The 22,278-nt window shown below is 33.1% G+C and overlaps 1 protein-coding gene across 2 annotated transcripts in view; it reads left to right on the top strand.

Moving 5' to 3' along the window:
• Window positions 1–18,819, top strand: part of LOC145677077 (uncharacterized) — an 83,577-nt gene extending 64,758 nt beyond the window's left edge. The window contains exon 5 of one of the 2 annotated variants that reach the window (XM_081747758.1): window positions 16,573–18,819. In XM_081747758.1, the coding sequence (XP_081603884.1) occupies window positions 16,573–17,537 (965 nt within the window). In that variant the 3' untranslated portion in view covers window positions 17,538–18,819. Of the gene's footprint in view, window positions 1–1,051; window positions 3,859–16,572 lie in introns of those variants that run through there. The other variant, XM_081747763.1, reaches the window with a different exon arrangement.
• The last annotated feature ends 3,459 nt before the right edge of the window (window positions 18,820–22,278 follow it).

The raw sequence follows: 22,278 nt of genomic DNA, 5'->3' as shown, positions 1-22,278 counted from the left end.
TTTACTATGTAATATAAAATTATAATATCACGCATGTCCTAGTAAGGAAATGAGATTGAATGCTTGAACCCCCTCTGTTAAAATTCTGCGTACACCACTGGTAAATAGCATAAATGCTTGAATAAAATATTTATAAAGTACTACCTTATTAAGATTTGTTTGTTAAACCTTATCACGTTTATGAGTTTCTCAAAATAACAAAAAATAAAACTTTGCAATGTAGTATTTTACTACTTGTATAATAATATTATTTGTATTAGCCAATGTTTTAAAGAAATTCTTGATGTTGAGTAACAGAACTTTAGGTTGCTTGTCATGTCGTAAGATTGACGTGTTGCTAAACGTTGCTAATGGCATAATGCTGAATAATGAAGGCGTTCTAGTTTGGATTAGCTGTTGCAAGTTACAAGGATTTATAGGCATCAATGACTTATGTTAAAAAGTTTTTTTTTTGTATAATCGTTTAATTTCATATAGTTTTGAAAAAAGAAATGCTGCATATAAATGTTCATTCAATTAAGTTATAATTAATTAGAAGTCTTATAATATATTTAGAAAACAAATTTTTCTCAAATATTTAATATGAAAACAAGTATATAACTAAACTATAAAATAATGTTTTATAGTAAATATTTCAAATATACTATACTTCAAGTACTGCAGATTGTAATAATAATGTGGATATTGAACTATTGATGTCTGTTATATATAAAACCTAATTTATTGTTATTTTGAGTTTTATTCTCAAAGAAACACCATTTAACTAATATTTACACGTCTCCATTTTCAAACTTCCCAAAGTCTCAATACAAAACAAAACAGAAAAAAAACTCGGAAAAAATTACTTCAGAAGTTAATTATGAAAATGTTTATATATTCTTTTCACATTTTGGAGAAATAATTTTCAACTATTAACATTTTCAAGTTCAATTAAATCAACATTTAATATTAAAATATTGCAAATAATTCTCTTATAGTAGTTAATGACATTGTGCATTCAATATTGCAGAATTTGTTATACATCTTTTAACATTATAAAATTTATTTCCAGGGAATCGCCCCAAACCTGTATGCATGACACTTCCTGGTGGCGTTACACAATTTTGTGCAAGAATTTATGGTATTACGAAAAGAGGACAACCGCAAAATTATTTTAGGGCCTGTTTGGGATTTGAAATTCGAGCCCTGGGCGAAGTAGAGGCAGGATTACGTGCCACCTGCTTTCGATTTGGACCACAAGGGTTAGACTTAGAACCAGCTCCAGCTCTACCTCCAGACCCCATTGACTCCTTGCCTGGAGACTATGGAGAGGAAGTTCCAGATTACGATGATGATGATGATGATGACGATGACGATGATGATGATGGTGGTCTATTTGGTGGTGGTGGAGGCGGAGGGGATGACGACGATGATGATGATGGCTTTTTTGGTGGTGGCGGTGATGATGATGACGATGATGATCTCCGAGATCTCATTGGAGCTCTTTCAGAAGAGAAGAAAAAGGATAAGAACAAAATTAAAATCGAGATATTCTAATTTCTTTTACAACTTTGTCATACCGAAGAACGCTACCATAGGGGAAGAAAAATAACTGACTTACTTAAAAGGACACATAATTTTCTTCATGTAAAAAGACATGAAGAGAAGTGATACAGTATCAATACAACTTACATGAAACAATTTTGATATTGAAAATTAGCTAGTGAGAAAAACGTAAAATTCAACATGGCAGACTCTTCACTATGTTGTAGTAACATAAATGTGATTACAGCATGACAACTTTCCGTACGAATAACTCACTTTTGATTGTAATTGTGCTAGATTGACTTTTACAATGTATAGAACATTGTTACTGTAACAAATCCCAGTATAACGAAATTTTTAGAATTGTAAAATTATTTTCAGGTCCCATTTTTGTTCTCTATTTAATATATCTTTAAAATTTCATTTTAACGAATTGTGAACTTTCAGTATAACGAATGAAGATTTTGTCCTTTTGCCTATTTTTAATTTTATAGTTTTCAAAATATACTTGAAATTAATTTAAATGACGTTCACTTTAGCTTTGGAACTACTTTGCCTTAATTAAAATTTGACCAAAGCCAATCATTTTTAATAAATAGTAGTGTTATTTACTATTATTTATTTTCAATTAATTGAAATTAATCCTGTTTTATAATATAAATATTTATTCTTATTACACTAGTCTCTCTTTCAAATGATGTCTTAGCCATTTTTCATACCATGCACAGATAAGTCGAGCAATATATCGATTTAAAAGTAACCAATTAAAAGTGATTTCATTAATTTCGGAAATTCTCAATATTTCGATATACTGGTGGTTTACTTAAAAAGTATTGCAGATATTGAAGACATACTAAAATTTTATAACGTAACATTTTAGTTCTTACAAAGTGACATGTTTAAGAATTTCCTTTTTGTTGAGTAACATATCAGCAAGGGTGCGATGTTACAGTTGACGTACAGACATATTACTCAACGTTCATATTTACAAGAAAATGCACATCTAGATCTGAAATTCAACCAATCTTCTGAAATATTGATTTCCTGAAGTCAGTTTGACACCAAAGATTACTAATGCTACATTGTCAGATGAAGGCTTGGAGAAAAGGGTTGGGAACTGAACGATACTTTAGGATTACCAACCAATAAAATTCTATACCAAAAATCCAGAAAAAAATTAGAGTAACTCTTGGAGAAACTTGGAGGACTTGGAGAAGCCAAATGTGCCAAAGTATTGCAGAAACACTATAGTCAACTGACAGTATTTGTTACTGCTTTTTTATTAAACTTATTTGTTATATATTATTTATAACTATTTATTTGTTTTCGTATATTACCTGTTTATATATTTATATTATAATTATTTATTATTTAATTAATATTTTTTCTATCATAGTAAACACTCTAGAAATATTAGGTTAAGTTTCCAAAATGCACAATTTCTTAAACGTGCGTAAGAATAAGTTTGCTGAAGGCATGAGATTTACATTAACAAGTTATGAATGTTAATTTAGAATGTCTTTCTTCTTTAATTTTTAACTTTACTTATGCGTAAATATTCTGTGAAAACTGGATACTGTTTCTGTTTTAGTAAGATACATATATTCTGTAAAGTCACAATACCTGTTAAGAGGTTAAAGTATAGAGTATGTCAGAACGATAGAATTATTTTTACTGAGTACTAGAAAAGTAAATAATACCCAAGTGAGTTCTTGTTCGGAAACGTATAAGAAACTGTTGTTATTAAAATGCATACTTACTGTACATGAAAAAATATTTAAACGCATATTCTCTTTCTTAACCAATGTACTTGTAGTAAACATTATATATTTTGAATCACAAATATACGTAATATTTTGGACTGATCTTTTTTCTTATGTAAATTTAAAATAAAAGTTTTTCTATAAACATATATTCTATTTTTCATAGTTATTATACAAGATTTAATAAAATGCTAAATCACAGGATGATTCTTATAGAACTAGCCTGACTAGGTCAATTGTAATGTAAAATATAATGTGTAGTCAGTAAAGCAATTTGTACAGGAGTTACCATGAAGTATGTTACGTTTATTCAAATAAGAGCAGGTATTGAAAGTACATATGTTTTTATCACGGTGCTACCTGCTCCCTGACGCGCCGCGGTGTTTCTCCGATCTGGTTCCTGGTTTGGCCTGAAATGTCCTTCAACTGTTGTAACGTACTGGGTTGGTTTACATACATTTTATCCTTTAACTCCCCGCACACACCAAAAATCCGAGCTGCTCCGGTCAAGGGATCATGGGGGTCGCAACTTGTGATGACTTCAGACTTCCTTCCGGGAGGACTTAAATAAGCAGTCGTAAAAATAGTACTGTTAAAATACTACTCAGGTTGAAAACGATCCGAAAATGCCTCCGTGAGGAATTTCTTTCCTCCGAGGGGAATTTTCTTTCATGACAATTCTCTGAAATTATCATTAGCCACAACCCTTTAGTTAGAGATGATACAGGTAGGAAAGAAACGACGTTTCATTTCCTTGAATTATACTGCCCCTGTCGGCATAAGTATGCTACCTGTCGGACCTTTCTTCACATCATTCGACTCCACAAGTCCCACGGATTAGTGTACCGGAATTTAATCGCTGCGGAATATTAGGAGATTTATTGGGGCCGGTTCTGTAAGAATCACTCTGTATTACTTCGTGTGTCAGTTTGCAAACTTAATCTTTTTAATGCTGTTGTCAATTTATAGTGCTACGGTTAACATAATTACTAACTGCTTTTTCTCACTATTGGAAGTCGAATAAAAGCAGAAGTAGTATATTTTCTTAAGTTTTATTTGAAGTTACCATTAACTATTTTTCAGACATCCAAACTATGCTATGCATATGAATGGTAATCTTATCGAACGATTATGTCCGGCTGTTAATCTACCGACAGGTAACAGAGCAAAAACTGTAGAACATAGTGAGAAACATTTTTTTAATATGGATTCAGTGTTCTAAATATACGTTCCACCCCGAATCCTTATCCCTTTATTAAAATCGCAAGTGTACATATCGATTAAATACATTTTTCGTGTGTGTTGTATTGCTAGTAAGTTAATTGAGATTGGTAGAAATTTGTGCCTCGGTTTCAGTATTGATCCCTATAAAAAAAATTTAAAAAATAAGAGCGAGATTTCTAAAAATGTTTTCAGTGTACCCTGAATAAAAGGTCTTTCCTAATAAGATAGTGAAATCGGCCCTTGATCCAAATTGGGTCGCTATTGACCCAAAAGGTTTCCCTTGACCTAAAACTACCTCAAAAATTTTTTACCCCTCTCCTTACCCTTACCGAGTTGTCATATCATACATGCTCAAAATTGAATATTTTTAAATTTTGGTGGGGGTGATCGAAAAATGTTGAAAGTTTCACAGATTGTAGATACTATTTGTATGTAAATGTGCAATTTTTTTTTCAAAACCATCGATGCGTATTTTCTTTATTTTTTTGCGTGTTGAAAATTTAAAAAAAAACGTAGAATTTTTTTTGGGGGGGTACACGTCGCTGATTTTTTGGTTAAAAATTTGTTATACCCTTAGGTACAACATATATTTTTTTCGGGGCCTGAAAGTGATGGCAACATTGTCAAAAAGAAATAAAACTGAAAACAAACGTGTTTTTTTGCACAGTTTTTCCTCCATTTTATTGCCCTGAAGGTGAGGGCCCCTTCAAACAGTCCTTTGCCAAAGTTGACAATTTTTATTTCTTTTGCGTCCCTTCTGCTTCTGTTGTTCTTCGGCTGCTTCGATTGGGTCCATTTCGGAATAGAAACACCAAGTATATCTCCGTAACAGTGCTTCCACTTCAACGACTCTTGCACAACAAAGTTACACTCAGCTCGCAGTAGAGAGCGCTACCGGTAGAGAGAGCCACTGTATGCGGCCAATGAAGCAAGCACTGATAGATACGTTCAGCCGACCGCGACGCGAGGTTTTTTGAGCCCGAAAAAAACACGTTTGTTTTCAGTTTTATTTATTTTTGACAATGTTGCCTTCACTTTCAGGCCCCGAAAAAATATATGTTATACCTAAGGGTATAACAAATTTTTAACCAAAAAATCAGCGACGTGTCCCCCCCAAAATTTTTTCCTACAATTTTTTTAAATTTTCAACACACAAAAAAATAAAGAAAATACTCATCGATGATTTTGAAACAATTGCACATTTACATCTAAATAGTATCTACAATCTGTGAAACTTTCAACATTTTTCGATCACCCCCACCAAAATTAAAAATATTCAATTTTGAGCATGTATGATACGATAATTCGGTAAGGGGCGGGGTGGGGTGGGAGTGATTTTTTTTTAGGTAGTTTTAGGTCAAGGGTAACCTTTTGGGTCAATAGCGACCCAATTTGGATCAAGGACCGATTTCACTAATTTACTAGGAAAGACCTTTCTTGTTTGCCTTATCGTTCTATTAAAATTTAAAGTAGACACACTATTTCCACTCTCAACATTGGATCTTTATAGAAATCTTTCAGATTTACGTTCCCACGATTATGCTGTGTAGATTAAGGGAGACGGTGATGAGAAATGAACGAAATGGTGGAATGAATAAAGTGGGAGGAAACGGAAAAAAACTAAGAAAACCCACATACACGGTGTTTGCTCAACACAATGTCCACTTGGCGCGACCGCGGATCGAACCAGTGACCCCACACACCAGAGATAAACTCTCTACCACTGAGTCACGGCGGCAACTTGGATATCTATAGAGCAAGGAACTGATAGCAAGAAATGATTTTCTAGATGTGAATTCAACGTCCTAAAGTCAAGTTTCATTCATCTATCCTTATCCATATCCATCTATTGAAACCAGAAATGATACACTTAACACTTTTTTCTTTTAGAAGTTGGTTCATATAGAGCAAAAACAGTAAGAATTAGTTACAAATAGTTTTCTGGTAAGGGCTCACTCAGTGTTCCAAGAATAGGTTCCATGTCCACTCTCATTCCTGTATTAAATCGTAGTAGTGGACTATCGCTTTTGGCTTCAATATTGAATCCACATGGTTTGAAACTATAATGTGAAACAAAATTATTTTTTTAAAAAACCACAATATGTTTGTGTTGTTAAATCTCACACGTAGAGATGCAAAAAAGCCGGCTTTTTTGAATCGATGTTTTTTTTCACATAAAAAGCCGGCTTTTTGGGGAAAAAAACGAGAATTTTGGAAATTTTGGCTTTTTTCAATTTCATAATTTTTCTATCTAAATAGCTTTCTTATAGTATATTTTATAGTTAGATAAGCATTCCATGACCTGAATGTGATATTTCGCTCTGAAATTCACCATCAAGATGGATGGAGCACATGTTTTACGAATTAAAGCTAACATGAAGAATGTAGTATTTGAGGATAATTTTAGAGACTTTAATTTTATTTTAACTTTTGAGTTATCGACATCTTTTTTCTTCTCTAGTTTGTCATCCGTGTTTCATTTCTAAGAGCTTTTAGTACTCTAGCTTCTAGCGCAAAAGTTAAACTTGCCGTCAAAGCGTACGTTTCTCAATATATCCGTCAAACCGTACTTCCACATTTCTGTTATACTGTAGCTGTGAAGTGATTTAGCAATAATTTTCCGGACACAACCTTGAATACCGATTTATACAAATAATCAGTAGCGGATTTAGAAAAGTACTTTAGGAGGGTTTTTTCTGATTGTTTCGTTTCCTAAAAAGTCCTAATTTTATTTGGGAGGTGCTTGAAGTTTATGAGTACAGGCATAACTAATATTTCGTTTCGTTTACATGTTTAGCAATAATCTTCCGGATACAACTTTAAAAATCATTTTATACTGAGAATCAGTGGCGGATTTAGAAAAGTATTTTGGGAAGGGTTTTTCTTACTAATGTTTAGTTTTTTTAAACATTCGTAATTTTTATTTGACGGGAGCTTAAAGTTTATGAGTAAAGGCATAAATAATAGATATTTCGTTTGTTGCAGACATTCCGTAACTTTGGGGAACGGGCTTCAGTCCGAAAGACCGCCCCCTAACCTTCGCAAAACCGTCACTGCTGGTAATTAGTAAAAATAACGATTTAAAAACAATAAGAAAGGAAGTCGCCCAACTCACAGTACACGCACTATTTCTACATTCACAGATGGAATGAAGAAAAGCTTTGTCAGAATGGTCGAATGCTGGGTTGAATCCCGGACTTCCCGATAGAAGCGCAAAAGCTAATCACTCAGTCATGTTTGTTGTGCAGTTGTATTTAGCTTAACTTAAATATATTCCGTAGTCCTTTTTTGGGGGAGAGGGAGTTCCGTAATATGTTGAATACCTCTTGTTAAAAATTCAGATAACTTGAGGATTGGGTAAACTGTGATGGTGGTTCTATAAAACTTAACTGTAGAATTTCAAGAATATACCGAACCAAAAGCTCTAGATGTGCAGCCTTTAAGTGTATCATATAAATCTAAGTATTTCTCTTATGTTTTATTTTAATTTTATTTTGTTTCAGAAAGAGGGTATGGAATATTTTGAAGTAAAAATACTACATACTATTTTGCTAGTTATTTGTGTATTCTTTTAAAAGAAGTGTTTACTTTTAGGGTTGGCTGGTTTAGCCCAACTTTTTTTTTAATACCTGGTTTAAACCACAAAAATAAAAAGAATGAAAAATGCGAATCGTGTGAACTTCATGGTAACGTTTCCAGATATCAAACCACCTGCAATAGTTTTATTTCTCTTTCACCTTTTAATCAAGGTGTCCCATGTTCAATTCTCGGTCGAACCACAAACCTTCTTTCATGCGTAACCCAAGTAGCGGTTCGGATGTCAGTTTAAGCGAAAGTCTTCTTTTTGATAACCTCGGTATTTCGTAAGGATGTTAAGCCTAAACACACGAAACGAAACCAAATTGTATATTTCTGCATGCCTAAATGCCTGTTGTTTTATAAAGAAGCCAAGATTGCTTAAATATATTGATAGAAATTGGCAAAATTTATCGATTGCTTACGTAGCTTCCAACATTAGCTCTGATTGGAGTTTCAATTATATGTACGTACTAAATTTGTAATTTAACACCTCAGTTTTAGCGTACTGATTATGGTACGTTGACCTTTAAATTTTACATGCAAAGCAATAACAGGATTTTCCCGTTATTGTCTTACATTTCAAGTAATGACGGGATTTTCCCAATGGCTAGGGCGGGAGATTCTCAATTTAAGAAATTTACTGACCGGACTTCTTTAAGCTTATGGGAGTTCTTCCGGCATAACCCCGCTGTTGTATAATAACATTAAGGCGAAACAAACTTATTTCTGTGAATATGTAAAATAAATACATAAAACAAAAAATCTAAATAAAAAAAGCCTGGTTTAAACCAAAAAAGCCTGGTTTAAACATCCCCCCAAAAAAGGGTTTTTGGCATTATCAAAAACAACCATGGTTCTTGCCAACTCTGCTTACTTTTGTATATAGGAGGTTAAAAAATTCTTATTATATACATTGGTTAATCCTGTGGAATTCATAATGTAAATATGTTGAAGAAAAATTGTTTGAAATATCTTTTCGAAATTCATAGTTTATTTTCGGTTTTATATTATTATCAGCATCAACCACTAATTAAATGATTTTTTGTGTTATAGAGAAGCGATACAAAATCTGTTTTATCAATTTAAAGCAGTATTTTGAAAAAAGCCCAAAATTTCCCAAGCAAAAAAGCGAAGCAGAAAAAACCGAGTTTTTTTTTCCAAAAAAGCCGGTTTTTTTCCGAGCCCTTGCATCTCTACTCACACGTAAAGATAATGCAATTCTGATTCTCGTATAGTCGTCCTGCACATCAGTGACAATACGATGTTAATTATGTAAACTAGAACTTGTGTGGTACAACTGGGGCATGCCATTTGACAGCAATTATTGCTATTTTATTCTTGATTTTAAGAGTGAAAAATATTTTTCTGGTCTTCTTTATCGCTGTTTTAAATTTAAACCAAATGATTGGTAACTTTAATAAGTATTGACCTAGGAACTAAATACGTGTATTTATCCTTAAAGTGTTGAATGATTAATACGGTTAATAAGTATCACATATGAGATACAAGATTGAAGTTAGCAAATTCATGAAGTTTCTTTACCTTTATGTAAGCCTCAAATTTGCCTGAGTTACTTACCTTTTCTGACTTCTTTTTGTCTCACATTATCTGAAAAAATCTTTGAGGGAACAAATTTAATTTATATTGAGTCACACTAACAATCAATTAGTTAATTGTTGACATCCTTAATATTTCTCATAATTGAGTAAGGAAATTCTTCTTCTTCTTCTACTTCTTCTTCTTCTTCTTCTTCTTCTTCTTCTTCTTCTTCTTATTATTATTATTATTATTATTATTATTATTATTATTATTATTATTATTATTATTATTATTATTATTATTATTATTATTTCTTAACGAGTGAAGCTATTATGAGTCTATCTTCGTTACGCGGTTTTGACTCAGAAAACCGCAAAATGATAAAAGTTCAAATTTTGTACAGTGATAATGAACATTATTAACAAGTTGTATAAGTAAAGTGGACAGTTTCATATCTAGAATCAACATTAACAGACCAAAACTATATCCAAGAAGAAATTTAATGTCAACTGAAAACAGAGAATTTGTGGTATTGTTGAGTGCATAGTCTTTGCAAGAATAGGTTTATATGTTTGTCCCCAATCCTTTTGACAATGAGTTACTTGGCACCACATGAACTACTCCGAAATAACCAAATCTACTGATAATTTCTGATTTTCGAAATACTAACTTCTTGTTGTTGCCTTTCTCTTTGTAGGGTCAACTAATCGACAACGTACCAATGTATCATTATGGACGTCCATACTCCTTTTCCTTTATATTCCTCTCCATACATAATCCGTATTAAGCTCATGCAAATGAACGAGTTTTTAAATATTCATTCTCCTCTACATTCCTTCCCATACATCATCCATATTAATTTGTGTAAATGAATAAGACATTTGTATTATAGGTATCGAAAACGTTCCTTTATATGTCTGCATATCCAAAGTACTAAGGGGGACAGTTGATCTAACTTTTGGCCCCTGGATCCCTGACCTGGGGACAACGACCTAGGGGTACTTAGGACCACCCTCTCTAGATTTTGGCAGGGGTACCTTGGCCCATCCCCTAAATTTTGGCAGGGGTACATAAGACCACCCCCTTAAATTTTGGAAACTCCTAAATCTAAAACTTTGGTATGGTTGCCTAGGACCACGGTGTGTACCTCTATAAATATTGGGGGTCCATATCGTTCCCTTTTGTGAGTAAAAAATTGCCCAAACTTCAAATTTCGGAGATTTTTGACTTAATTTATTCCATTTAATGAGGTTTTATTATCTTATGTGGTTATATGGGCATGTAAGGGGTCTATTCCCTTTCATAAGACATAGGTACATTAGTGCACTCCTTTAAAATTTTGGGAGAGGTACTCCTTAAATTTTGGAAATTGTCCAATTTAAAAATTTGGTATAATAGTACAGGACCTTAGTTTGGGTGGTCCACCTTGTTTCCTTTCATGGGTACAAAGTTGCCAAAATATAAACGAAAGTAATACGTTGTACCACTTGTTCGGTTTTTGGCCCAATTTATTCCCGGGTAATATATAAGGTAATATAAAGTAATATAATCATATAAGGAAATAAGACTTCATCAAAGGGAATAAATTAGGTCAATAACCGAACACATGGTCGTACTAATTTGTGGCAATTTTTTAACCGTAAAAGGGAACGAGAGGGATCACCGAAGTTTATAGTGATACATATTAGAGTCCTGTACTATTATACCAAATGTTTAAATTGAACAATATCCAAAATTTAAGGGGTACCCCTCCCAAAATTTTAAAGGAGTGCACCAATGTACCTATGTCTTATGAAAGGGTATAGATCCCTTACATGCCCATATGACCATATAAGACAATAAAACCTCATTAAAGGGGATAAATTAGGTCAAAAACCTCCGAAATTTGAAGTTTTGGCAATTTTTTACCCATAAAAGGAAACGATTATTATTATTATTATTATTATTATTATTATTATTATTATTATTATTATTATTATTATTATTATTATTATTATTATTATTATTATTATTATTAAAAATAGCCACTTTTTCAAGCTTTGTGCCATGTATACTGAATTAAGCATCAGAGTGGTTCTCGTTTTGTGATCAAACTCCTCGTCTATATAACAAAACTTGAACTTAATTGTCGAATGAGTCAGGAGAAAAATATGATAATAGCTTCTCTCCTTCTTCCTCAGAAATTGTATTTTTCAGTCTTTACCTAGCTAAATTGTTCCATTTCATCCGAAAGATCAGATTGATTGTTCAAGTAGTATCATGGTATGACATAAAATTTGCGATTCATTCTTTCCAATTAAAATTTTCCAAAGCTACCCCTGCTTTTTTTTTTTTAAAAAAAATCGAGAGTTAAATAAATTGCTTTATCATATGCTTTATGCCATTTCATTCGTTAGAATTGCTGCTTAGCCAGAAAACCCAGCAATTTAGTTTTTGCGAAGCTTTCCGAAATGAGTTTTAATTTTTTTGCTGAAGTTAGGAAATAGCAACCTTATCGTATCTGAAAACGGTTGATTAATCCCATTCATGTAAAACTTGTGCATTTTGTGGAAGTCTTCGTCTCTTCCCACAAATGTTATATAAAGAAAATCAAGACTGTTCTTTTCACAGATCTTCTTGCAATATTTGGGCATCACCAACTTTACCGTTATTAATTATCCCAATAAACGATTGCATGTAAATAATTAAAAGGTCGCGTAACACAAGAATTAAACACAAAGATATTAGTTATTAAGCTCAAATATATTACTTACTAATGACTTTACCATAAGTACAAATATATTATTTACTAATGAATTTTAAGTACAAAGGTATTCCTTATAATGAATTTTTCGTCACACTTAGCTTCATTTTTCGGACTAGTATTAGTGAGGTTGCTGAGTGCAACACTTGTAGCCATCCAGAAGGAAAAAAATGTACTTTTCAGTGGTGAAAGAATTGTTCAAACGATTCAGTAGTTTCGAAGGTTACCTTGAAGAAACAAAACTATCTTACTTAAAGGCTATAGCATTAGTATAAATTAAGAATAAAATAATAGTGCCAAGTTAGGAATAAAGCATCAAATTGCTAGTCAGATATTATTTGTTGTTTACAAGTAGTATGCGCTTGAAAGAAATGTCATAGTTAGGAAAAGCTAAACAACTATACGCACAATCTGCTAATTAATCGTCCTACATACTCGTACACAGTATATAAACAAGTAATTTCTTATGGTAAAAGCTGTCAATGATTATCAACAACGAACGATATTGCGATTTCCTAAAAAATTACGCATTAGGATTTACACATATCCATATCATTTGTTCAGTTCAATGAGATCTCTTGATTGACATATGCCTCATCTTTGACGTCTTTTTCGTCAAACATTAATAATATGGTAAAATTTTGCTGATTATGTAAGAATGCTGCCAAGGGCAGTTAATACTCTCGTCACATATTTGATACGCTATTAAATATGTGTATTAATTTAATCTCTTTTCTATTATGAACTGTTTCTGACCTTGAATTGCCTACTTTTTACTTTCGAGCTACGATAGGAGAGAAGAAAGTATGATATGCGTTAGAGAAAATCAAATTCCAGATTTCAACTGATTTATTGAAAGATGAAAATCAAAATTTGTAATTTTCTATTTAAAAAAAAGTGGCTCTAACGATTTTGTTTATATTTTATAAGTCAAAGATACCATTAAGAACCCAATAATATAATAATCTTGTTTTTCTGAGAATGATTCAGAAGGGGCAGTTTACTCTAGGAGTGAATTCTTACTGGACGAGTCTTTCAAAAACGACTCAAGCGATTATGTTCATGTTTAATAAATAAAGATTTCCTTATCAACACTACAGTATAGTGTAAGTCATTTTCTCTTTAAAAAATTCTCAAGGGGTAGTTAAATCTTCCAATAGATCCTGTTTTCATTGAGAAAGAACATGTTAATGGTGAATTAGTGTTTAATGATAAAGAGTTTATTCTTAAATAAAGACAATCCAAATAAGTGGAGACACCCACACTGCTATCTAAAATAGGTAGAAATAATTACAAATTGAGCAATAATAATTAAGACTAAAACTTAGTAAATACGACATGGATGTCAAATAGAAATGAAACTCGACACATTTCGAATAATTCTAAACAAAGATTGATAGCAGCTTATGGGGTATAAGGTAAAGGTAAATACGTACAATAGGTATTGAAACTTAATAAGTTGAATATTTCTTATTACATAATGTCTACACTAACAGTCCGAATAGCCAGCTCCAATTGCACTCTTATTTCTCCACAAAGACATGATGTCAGTTGTGCCAATAATATGACACGACTCCATTGAGATAGAAAGTTCCAATGGCTTTTGTCTGAGCAGACGGGCTGACTAGTTGTACACCGTGTATATATGTGGTGAATACTTGGCAACAATAGTATAGAAATGTACCGAATACGAATCAACTTACCACTCTGCAGTTCTCCAAATCCAAAGGATCTTGTCCATTCGGGCGACAGAACATGATATAATAGTTCTTCAATGTGTGACACGAATTGAAATATACTAATACCTAAAAGGAATTCGGTTGTCAATAGTTTCCAATGGATGAGCTAATAACATATCTAAAAAATGATGTATTTGCGTGATGATGGATAAATGTACAGTCATCGTACTGGCAATGGTGATTTTGTCATAAACCAACGTAACATTGAAGGACGAAATAGAAGGCTTGGTTCAGTAACGAACTAGTAAAGCTCTGATCAACCAAGGTGAAGTAACGACGACAGAAGACAAGATGTAATCTAGGTAACAGAAAAGTTTAGAAGCAAAGAAAGCTAGCTGCTTACCTGTGATTTATTGTTATCTTTTTCACAATGAAGAGGATTTTGTAGAGATGTGGCCAAAATTGATAAAATCTCGATTTTGTTACGTTGCAATTAAAAGAATGAAGAGCGATGTTTCTATGCATGGCATGAACATATGGAACTATAATGTCCTCTTGAAGGCTATATTAGAGGGAAATAAATGATTGTGACTGCTTGGCTTCTAACACTTAGCTGGGACTTCTGTTTTCCATGAATTGTGATCGAGGTTCGACGATGAATAAAGTTCCAAACACACAGAGACTGGAAGGCTGTCTCTTTACAGTATAATATGACGTAAGTCATTTCTCTTGAAAAAGTCCACAAGGAATGTAGTGCTGCGAGTGAGTTTATTTGGATGATTTTTACAAATAAACACATAAAACGGCATATTTGTTCATATTTCATAAGTATCTATTTCATTAATAAAACTTGTACAATGTGGTGAAGTGATTTCTTATTGAAAGATTAATACGAGGTAATTTACTGGATCTGAACGATTATTTTATTCATATTTGATAATTAACCCTAAATCATTTCTCCTGAAAAATTCCAAAAGGAATAGTTTACTCTTGAGGAGAGTCTTTTTGGAACTTTGCCAAAAATACATGTGATAAATTCGTTCATATCTTATAAAAAAATGTTTCAGTAATAACTGCATAACTGCAACATGATTTGGTTTAGTAGAAGGAATTGGAGAGAGAAAGTTTAGCGCAGTGTTTCACATCTTTTTATTCATGATGATCTTTCACACTATCTTGTAGTTTCAGATGAATTAATGAGAAATGAAGAAATAATTAATAGTTATCTACTGTCATTTTGCTCTGGATTGCGATTTGTTTCTGTGATACCAGGTGCAAACCTTACGGGTGATCGGTGACTCGCATCAATAACCTAGTCCTTCAATGAATGAAATGCTACAGTTCAAATATGCGCTTAATTCTAACTTAATTATAATGGTTGAGTATAATGTATTTAGAACTAAGAATTTGTTCTATATTTTTCTCTTTTAATTCACCACCTTATTTAAATACGAATATGACTGACTATTGATTTTAAATTGCAACAATGAAATTAATTACAAAATCTGATAAATAACATTTTGCTTGATGTCAACCAACAATAGCGAAATCACATGGCGTAACGTTTTCCTAAACGACTTTAGGCTGGCTGCACACTGAATGGCCAGAAGGAAATGTTGGAAACAAGTTTGTCCGGAACAAATTTACCTTTCTGTTCTCTTAGTGTGCGCTGTAGCTTCACATTCAAGGCGCATTTTGATTCAAATAAAGTAGAATGTTATCGGATCGCTTCATGTATTAAATATGAGGTCTCGGTCTGCACATACATTGTTTGAAATGCTCCCACAATTTTACCGCCCAACAAAGAAATTAAGATAGGCATCCAACACTGCTTCAAGTGCCGCGCGGTGTTGCGACCCCGAGGACTCGCTCGTTCAGTGTGCCGCCAACCTATTTGAATCCATCGAGAGCTAGTTTTCAATAAAACCTCAATGGAGCGAAAATGACAAGCAACACATCCTTCTACCCATTTCCTTCCTCAGTGTGGAGCCAGCCTTACTGTTGGTTCGAAGTGGTTAGTATTTAGCGGGAATGTTCAACCACTTGTGACGCCGTTGCGACAAAGTAAAAGCTACATTATTCCTTTCAAGTCCACAGTAACACAGGTGATTCTATATAGAAGTGAAAGTAATTGGGGATACTAGCAATTAATGTAATTAACCCTCGTTGCAATTATCCTTGCATTTTAAAAAATATACTATAATTCTAACTAAGGATTTATCTCTAAATACAGTATCAAATACAGTCTAAATACTGTATGCGTAACACGAATTGCAAAGAACCATAATTATTATTAATCTTTATGTATGCGTATTTGTCCATTCATGATGCAAGAAGATAAAAGAAAATTTTTTTCACTTTCACGGCGATAATATAAGATCAAAAGAAATTTAGGTGATCTGTGTTACTCATCAGAGTTTCTAATTGATATAATCTTATTAGACAATAGCGTTTTTAAATTTTTGCTATTTTTTCAATAGTGAATTTATTATTATATCTTATGTTTTCCGTTATCTTCCAGGTGAACGACCTGAGCCAGTATGTATGAATCTTCCCGGAGGAGTAACTTCATTTTGTGCAAGAATTTACGGTGTTACGAAAAAAGGACAAGCAGATAATTATTTTAGAACTTGTTTAGGTTTCGAGATCCGTGCTTTCGGTCAGGTTGAATCTGGATTACGTACAACATGCTTCAGATTTGGACCTCAAGGATTAGGACTGGAACCAGCACCTCCACTTCCGCCAGACCCTGTTCCACCAGTTGCACAAGTAGGAGATTATAATATTGTGATTGGTGACTATGAAGATGATTATGATGAAGATGAGACCGAAAATCAAGGAGAAAAGGAAGATGAAGAAGAAGAAGATGATGATGATGAGGACGAACGACCTGGATTCTTTGCAAGTCTTTTCGGAGGAGGAAATAGACCTAATAAGCCTGATGATGATGATGATTTTGACTTTTTCCTGAAAGGTGTGAAAGTTCCTGTTCCAGGAAGTGCGAATGACAACGAGGATGAAGAAATAGAACCAACTACATTACCTACTATTTCGAATGATGCCGTGGCTGAGGTGGAGGAATCAGAAATACAAGATCAAGGAACTACAAACGAGGAAAATTATCAAGAAAGTGGAGTTGATACAACCACTTCCTCTGAATCACAAGAGAGCATGCAAATGGAAACGACGACAGAAGTAATATCCGTCACCGAAGGTAATGATGTTACTGAAGATATAACTACAACTACTACTAGTAGTAGTGATGATGATAAAGAAGAAAATGTAAATGATAAGTATTTGGGCAGTATATACAATACAAAAAAGCAAAATACAGTATCAGACACTAATGAAGATGAGTATGAAGACAGCGATGAATATATTCCACATTCAATTGTTGACGGCAGCACGTCCAAAGTTATTATAGTGGCTCCACCGAAGAAAACTATTGATTATGACGATTATGAATATGACTATCTACTGGACTAAAATTTAAAGTAATTCTGGAGAGAAGAGGAACTACGTTGCGTTAACTAGTTTCAATTAAGTAGTTTAATTTGATATTCAGCATTTTTAATCAAATAGTTAATACTTGCTGAATAACCTGAATGACTGCCATTTGAATATACGTTTACCACTTCAGACTATATATACTTTTACCATTTTACATTATTGGTAATTATATCGCTCCTTTGCTATAAACATTGGAAAGGACAATTGTACTATTAATTGGCCCTCATATAAAGCAGTGGTGCACGCAAATATAATCAAGGGGCGAGGTTCAAGAACATAGGTTTGTGTTGCACCAGAACATCCGTGATTCTTTCGTTTCAAACTGAATGTAGTAAATTTATGATAATATCTTGCAGAAAGGGTAAAGACCTAACAGTCTATCCTTTGCACACACCACTGCTGCAATGAACATTAAAATAAATAATACATAAATTGTTAGGTTGAACAGCTTCCTCACATTAATAACATCTCTACTTGAAGCGTAATGCTCCAAATAACACAAAATACATTACACAGTGTATAGCAGAGTAAGTTTTTTCAAGGTGAAGTTTGTGTGATACACAGTATCGTATTTACGATTTTCTTTCCGGGGGGGGGGGGGGGCTTTGCTTACTTTATTCCTGGAAATGTGAAAATTCTGAAAGATATTTTATTTAGTTTTCAAATTGTAAATAAAATTTCGAGGGGAAGCTTAAGCCCGCAAGCCCCTCCATAAATACGTCACTAGTGATACACATCAATTCTTTCAACAAGCAATTTATCCTAATGGTTCAGTAGTACTCCGAGTTCTATTATATATTGCATGTAACCATAGTGTCGGGTGCCAAATGATCTTCATGTGATACATTGGTCTGATGTTCTAGTTTTCTTTTAAATGAAAAATAATATGAGAATATTTTACTTGATGTATTGCACAAAGATATAGAAGAAAGTTCAAAATGATAAAAGTTATTTATTCATGCATTTTTATAATTTATTATAATTTTAGAAAGATGAAAACATGAGAAAATCAAGTAGCTTATGATTTCAATTATCGTAAATAGTCATTCCCAAATCTATTTATTTATTTTCTTTTGTAAACTTTTCTAATAATATTTATTGTTATTGTTATTTATTGTTATTGATTGCTATTTATTATTATTTATTGTTATTGATTTGTATCAACATATCTTAAATATGCTGTCGTTTTACTTATTCAAATCTATGTTTGTACATTTCGATGGCAAATAATAATAATATTTGAAATGTTGTTAAGCCTATTCTGAAATTTATTTTTTCTATTCATATCTAGGATTGAATCGGTGAATGTATAAAATAGAAATATTCCACAACACATTAGTTTTGGAAAACGAAAAACATAGCCGCTTACTGGAAATTCCGTTACTTATACGAAACTATTTGTATGGGGCATTCGTAACATTAAGATTTTTCCATTCCCCAAAATACACAAACATAACGAGATTGCATATTTAGTTAAACAGAAATTAGTATCTAGGAATGTTCTTTATTTTTAGAATATTCTCATTTTTTCACTCCACGATTCAATTGAAATTACACATTTTAAGATGTTCTACATTTTATCAGAAGATTACCCTGAAAGATATTGTATGGCCAAGTACTTATATTCAATTTTAGTTATGAAGGGCAGTGACGCACATTTGTATGTGTTGTCACGACTCGTCAGATCTTGTAGCTCAGAATAATTAAAAATAAATTTTAGAATTGAAGGTTGAAAACTGACCAGCCGTCCCATGAATTTATAAACAGAAGTTGGAAGAGGAAAACTAATGGGATTGGACCTGGGGCACTTTACAAATAAACCAGTACACAGTAAAATTGGAAACAGATTGTGATGTTATTGGGTGAAAAGAAGGAAAGGATATGTTTACGATAGGATTAATCTACTTGGTACTTGCCTGACGTTTTTGGTGATCATCCAGTGATGACTCCTATGATGGATTTTTGTCTTCACATTGGTGCATTTCCTCTTCTCCAGATGACGGGTGATTAGGTTGTTTAAATTAAAGTCCAGCGAGGTACATACAAATTGATAAGCGTTTCAGCGACGATGAACTTTATCGAAATATGAACACTCTCTCCAGATTTGAGACATTCTCGTCAAATATCCAACAATGTATTGAATAGATAATAGATACCCACTTCAGACTTCGTAAGTTTCGGACTTCCAGAATCGAATTCATGATCCTCGCATCTGCATCCTCTTCGTGTCTATTCTCGGCTTCAACTCTACCGTTTTCATGTTATTCCGATGATTTTGTTAGTCGTCCGTGGTCATTCACTTCATGGTTCAATGGAATCCTACATGGATGATAAAAATACAAAGTACGTAGATTAATCTTCGAATAAGGTGGTAGTTGTAGAGTGAACAAGGAAAATAATCTGCAGTTTTATTATGTAAGAAACATATATACATAAGTTAACAGAAAATACAAATACCTCCGTGTCTGCAATGCAATTGAACTGTTAATGCACTGAAAGGAAATGGAAATTAAAACGTGACTTTGATATTAATGCGATAGTGAATTCTCAGTCCACGATTTCATTGTTCATCATTTTTACAGAATCAAGTCCAATATGTTATGTCCAAAATTGTTAATTATTACTGTTAATGTTATGCATAATTCATTGTGAGGGCATATCACCTGCTCAATTGTATTAGTAAGTCTAGAACCGGAGTTCACATAGCAGAACAGAGAGTTATCTACCATCTGGACATTCAGTTTCATGAGGAGAGGATTTTTTTCTTCGTTTCAATGCAGAATTTCATCCAGCGTCTGTAATATATATACCTGGGGAAGTAGGTAGATGGTTTGATCATGGTTTTAAAATGCATCAAGTCTAGAAAGTGTTGATGTCCTTACTTCAACTCTGCCCTGAATAAGGCTCATTCTTAACTATTATCTTACTAGAAAATTTAGCTGTTACCAAAATAAATTTCTAAAAAGAGAGTCCATTTTCTAACGTGACCACACATGTATTTCATATGCGAATTTTGTCTATGATATAGCGTTTCTTGTACGGACGGTTCACTATGTATCGTTTATACACAAAAAAACAGTACTTATTAGTTTGAAATTTTATTTACTTGTGAAGAAATAAGTTTCATTTCCAGTAGAAGCTTTTATAATACGCACCAATTACTTCTCTGACATGTTACTATCAGTAGTTATTTTTTTCTTATTATTCCATAATTTCACTTAAAAAAACATACATAGATTTGTTGCGCGGTTTTGAACCTCCGATCAATTTTGCTTTTCTTGTTATTTTACCAGTGGACTCTCTTTCCACTTGTTGCTAAGGTTCATTTGCTAGCTTATATAGGAAGACTGCTAAAGAAGTGGAGTTCTTAGCTAGCTACATGACTTAACTAGCAACTATTACCGGAAGAATTCTTTTTCTTCAGAGGGGTGCACTAAAATTGCGCAAACTTTCACTCCTTTATCTGTTGACACAGGTAAAACCTTAATGAGTAGGCAACAAAATTGGAAATTGCGCAAAAAATGTTGTGTAATGTTGCCATCATTACCATAAGCATTTCGACTAATAAAAACAGTTACCACAACATAAGTAGTTTTAAGAAAGAAAAAAAAACAACAACAAAGTAATGGATGACAATAACATTTTCTGTTATCGGTATAATATAAGAGTCTTCCAAAAGCCCTGCAAGAAAGTAAAAAGTTGTAACTTTGTAACCATTTATTGTATTTGTACAAAACGTTTAGTGGACTTGTAAGAAAGTCTGAAATTTTGTTTCCAAGCATTTTTTCAACGCCAAACCTCCAGCTGAGCACCATTTACGTCCAAACATTGCTGAAGTCTTTTCGGGAATCCAAGAATGGCATTTCGACGTGCTTCATCCGTAATACTCCTAATCACACCACGTATCTTCTTCCGGATGTCTTGAACATCTTTCGGTTTTTGCTTGTAAACGTCTATCATTTTCTTACGAACGATATTGTGTAACGTTGTCATTGGCACTTGCAGCTCCAAGGATCTGCGTTTCAACGATTTCTTTGGAATTCGCAACACCATTTCCTGCACAGACTGAATCACATCAACACTGGTTGATGGCCTTCCGCTACGAGGCAAGTCCAAGACACTTCCGGTAGCTAGGAACTTATCGTACCATCTCTTGATACTTGAACCTGCAGGTGATTGTTTCTGCTATTTTTGTCGGAATTTTCTTCTCACCAAAACACTAGATTTTAACTCACAAAACCACGTCACACACTGTGCTTTTTTCCGAGTAGACGCCATCTTTGTCACGTGATTTGAGGTTATGACGTCAACGTTTACATCCGCTCATTGTTGCCAACAAAACTTTTAACATTTCCATTAAACATTACAAACAAAATACAAAATTGTAAGTAGTACTTTCAAAGTTACAGCTTTTTACTTTTTTGCAGGACTTTTGGAAGTATGTGTGGACAGGCATGGGGACGGGGGAACATATCCCAGTCAATAATTTTCTGTATCATATCTAACTGTAAGATTGCCTGTAAGAAAACAGTTATTGGGAAATTGTAAGAAGAACAAACATATAAAATAAACAAAAATATAAATAGTTCTAGAAATTCCTTTTAAATATCATGGACAGGCGTTCGACCAGTCAGAGGTAAGGATTTGTTTACATTTTCCAGTTTTTGGCCAATTACAAGCATTTACTTACATATTTACCATTTCTAGCATCTGTTTT

Source organism: Thermobia domestica, chromosome 2 (genome assembly GCF_964235325.1).
Source record: "Thermobia domestica chromosome 2, izTheDome1.hap1.1, whole genome shotgun sequence".
NCBI lineage: Eukaryota > Metazoa > Arthropoda > Insecta > Zygentoma > Lepismatidae > Thermobia > Thermobia domestica.
Note: the sequence above shows the minus strand (reverse complement) of the source record. Positions and strands in the feature narration are given on the sequence as shown.